Below are 3,400 nucleotides of genomic sequence, written 5' to 3'. Positions count from 1 at the left end.
ATGCAGTTGTGTCCCTACCAGCGGGCCTGTGCGACGACCGAGCGGACACTTTCCGCGTCCGCCGAGCGTCCGCAGAGACGCAAACCTGACGCATATTTGGGCCAGGTTTGCGTCTCCGCGGAGGGCCCGATGACTATGCGTCGCCCCGCTGGAGGTAGTGCCAGATGCATTTCCGGTAACGCAGGACACAAAAGGTCGCTCAGCGTCCATTTGCGTCGCGCCGCTGGAGATGCCCTTAGACAAAAGCAGTGTCAATGGCACAATACTGTGTCCGTTTGGCGGCATGCCGTAAGCTCTCGTAAATCATGCACGATGCTCATGCGCAGGGCCAGGCCGGCAAAATTCGGGGCCCTGGCAAAACTCTAAAATGAGCCCCATTTTAAAGGAGAAATATAAATAATAAATATATATCTATGTTGTCGATGGAATTTCAAACTAGAAAACTACTACCGACACCCGTAAATTCTAAACTCGTGGTAAGATCATCTTAAAAGTTATTTTAAATGGAAACATATAGTTCCAAAACCTGACGGTCCAACAAAAATACATAATTCTAATAGTTTATATACATTTAAACCATTGGAGTTTTCAAAACTGGAAAAATATTTTCAGAATCTAAATGGGTTATAGCATTCATAGCTAATATCCCAACAAGTACATGTACATAGATAATCCCATTAGAAGAGCTATCCCCATGAGAGAAATACTATACTATATCAAATTTACCTTGATCTTATTCATATAGCATATGTTTGAGTTTTATTTTTATTCTAATAAAATGCATAATGAAGTATTTCCATCATTGACATTCAATCGGAATAGAAAAACAAACGTGTGTTGTGGCTGGCACCTGCGGGAATTGACTTTGCAACCTTCCCTTTGTTCATCTAGCACTTTGCATCATTGGCATCCATCGGAATAGAAAATACTTGTTTGAATTTATTCAATGCCAATAAAATGAATAACCAAACATTTACATCAACCAAAATAGATAAAAATCGCCAATAAAAAAGAAACATGCTGGCTGCAGCAGCAACGAGAATAGGATTCGAACTTGGAATCTACTCCTTACCAATCTAAATCTAAGACTAACTATGCTGCTCTTTACGTTGCGATTACTTTCTGAAGCCTACCATATATAAAAGGCGAACTTATAAATTTTGGGCCCCAAAAAATTTGGGTCCTGTGTGGCCGCACGGCCCGCACTCCCGTGGGCCCGGGCCTGCTCATGCGGCCCTTGGCCAAGTATCCTTTTGACAAATGCGCCTCCTTTCATTGCCATGGCTTAAAGAAAACAATTGCTACTGTTCTCGATATTGGCTTTTAAACTCTAAGTTGATTAAGAAACTGCTTCGAAATTATATGCAACTTAAGCTTGGTCAAGCGGCGGTGTCATCCATCCCCATTGGTCTCCGTCGCGTCTGGAGGCTAACCATGGCGGGCGGAGGCAGCGGCCGTGGTTTAGGGCACCTGCCCAGATCTATCGCTGCAAGGCCTATGGTCATGCCGCTCGTGCGGCGACGCGTTTTGGGGGCTAGCGCGGATTTGATCCATACGGCTACGAGTTGGGGAGGCACGACTGTCAATATAAACCGAGCTCTGACTTTGGCCAGGGTGGACGGTGGCGGTGCCGTTACCTTGTTGAGGACATCGCCGCTATAGTTATCATCTACTCACTTGTGCTGGTGATAAACTTGACAGTTACGGTGACCGTATCTCACCTAATAAGAAACAGCCAGTTTCTGTATGACCAGTCTCTATCTGATTGTGTTCGGATATAAAAGGCTCTTATCTTTTCATGTACGATCAGTCATGAATATGGTTTTGGTAGGAAATTATCGTCACCACTTTCACCCCTCAGAGTGGTGTAGCAGTTGGCTACAAAACATTAAGGATATTTGCTCTCTCTCTCTCCCTCTCTCTCTCTCTCTCTCTCTCTCTCAGAAAACTTGTCTAAGATTTATTAAAATTTAGATATATCTAGATGCTATTTAATATCTAGGTATATCTGAATCTAGATAAATTTCATACAACTTTCGTGAGATAGAGAGAGTAGTACCATTGTACCTAGCATGTCCATGACGGTTTTCCAAAGGAAGGTACTAATATGAAAACGAAATGGATAAGAAAAACAAGACAAAGATGCATGCAGGAAAATGAATATGATTATTTTGATTGTGCAACTATTCACGGAACGAATTTTGGAAGGAAAAAAAAAAGATAAGATGTGGTCGGGAATAAAAAGAAAATAGACAGAGCCGGTGGAATGGATCGACAGAACGTTGGCGCACTGCAGGCCTGCAGCCTCCTGACCCAGTAACGGGCCAGAATGATAGATGCCTATGCCTGCGTGGGCCCAGAAGCCGGCCCGACTATATTGCTACTGGCGCTTCTGCCTATGTAGGTCACAACCCCGCCCCATCTTCCTCCTCACTCCAAATCCAGTCCCCCAAATTCCCAATCCCGCTCCCCTCCTCCTCACCCACCGCGCGCTCGACGCACCAAGCCATGGCCCGCACGAAGCAGACGGCGAGGAAGTCCACCGGCGGCAAGGCCCCGCGCAAGCAGCTGGCCACCAAGGCGGCGCGCAAGTCGGCGCCCGCCACCGGCGGCGTGAAGAAGCCGCACCGCTTCCGCCCGGGCACCGTCGCGCTCCGCGAGATCCGCAAGTACCAGAAGAGCACCGAGCTGCTCATCCGCAAGCTCCCCTTCCAGCGCCTCGTCCGCGAGATCGCCCAGGACTTCAAGACCGACCTCCGCTTCCAGTCCTCCGCCGTCTCGGCCCTGCAGGAGGCCGCCGAGGCCTACCTTGTGGGGCTGTTCGAGGACACCAACCTCTGCGCCATCCACGCCAAGCGCGTCACCATCATGCCCAAGGACATCCAGCTCGCGCGACGCATCCGGGGCGAGAGGGCCTAGGCTAGCACCGTTCTCGTTCTTGTACCTGCGGGTGTATCAGTCTGGGTTAGCTTCTTGTTTTAGACGGTGTTGAGTAATGGAGACGTGCTAGTGTTGTACGAAGTTCAACGTTTCTTGCCTTGTAATCGTGTGTTCTGATGTTACCATCTTGTTGTCATCAGCAACTGAAAAAGAGAATGTTTATGTGATCTGAAACTTGTCCCCCTCAATGCCTTTTTCCTCTTGTCTGGTCTTGATCGGATAAGATTTCACCCAATGATGCATCAGATTATCTAGCTTGTGAATTGTTCTGTCAATTTAGCCATCGTTCTGTTAGTACCAATTTCAGCTTAAATGATGGTTGGTGGCGTCAGACATAACTAATCTGGTTGTAGACTTGGTAGTCCTGAACATAAGCGAACAGCATGTTATGGTGGTCGTCTCCAGTTTATGTATCGATCAGTTGATTACTGTACCACTATGTTTTACATGTTAAATCCGC

The 3,400-nt window shown here is 47.1% G+C and overlaps 1 protein-coding gene across 1 annotated transcript; it reads left to right on the top strand.

The window, feature by feature from the left end:
• The first annotated feature begins 2,475 nt into the window (after positions 1–2,475).
• On the top strand, positions 2,476–3,114 carry LOC127326574 (histone H3.2). Its single transcript, XM_051353428.2, has one exon. The coding sequence runs from the start codon at positions 2,509–2,511 to the stop codon at positions 2,917–2,919; it is 411 nt and encodes a 136-aa protein (XP_051209388.1). The 5' UTR covers positions 2,476–2,508; the 3' UTR covers positions 2,920–3,114.
• The last annotated feature ends 286 nt before the right edge of the window (positions 3,115–3,400 follow it).

Source organism: Lolium perenne, chromosome 1 (assembly GCF_019359855.2).
Source record: "Lolium perenne isolate Kyuss_39 chromosome 1, Kyuss_2.0, whole genome shotgun sequence".
In the NCBI taxonomy this organism is placed as follows: Eukaryota; Viridiplantae; Streptophyta; class Magnoliopsida; order Poales; family Poaceae; genus Lolium; species Lolium perenne.
The sequence above is the reverse complement of the archived record's forward strand: the minus strand, read 5'-3'. Positions and strand labels throughout refer to the sequence as shown.

Excerpts from the sequence above, each read along its gene's own strand:
- LOC127326574 (XM_051353428.2), top strand. The coding sequence starts at position 2,509 with ATGGCCCGCACGAAGCAGACGGCGAGGAAGTCCACCGGCGGCAAGGCC.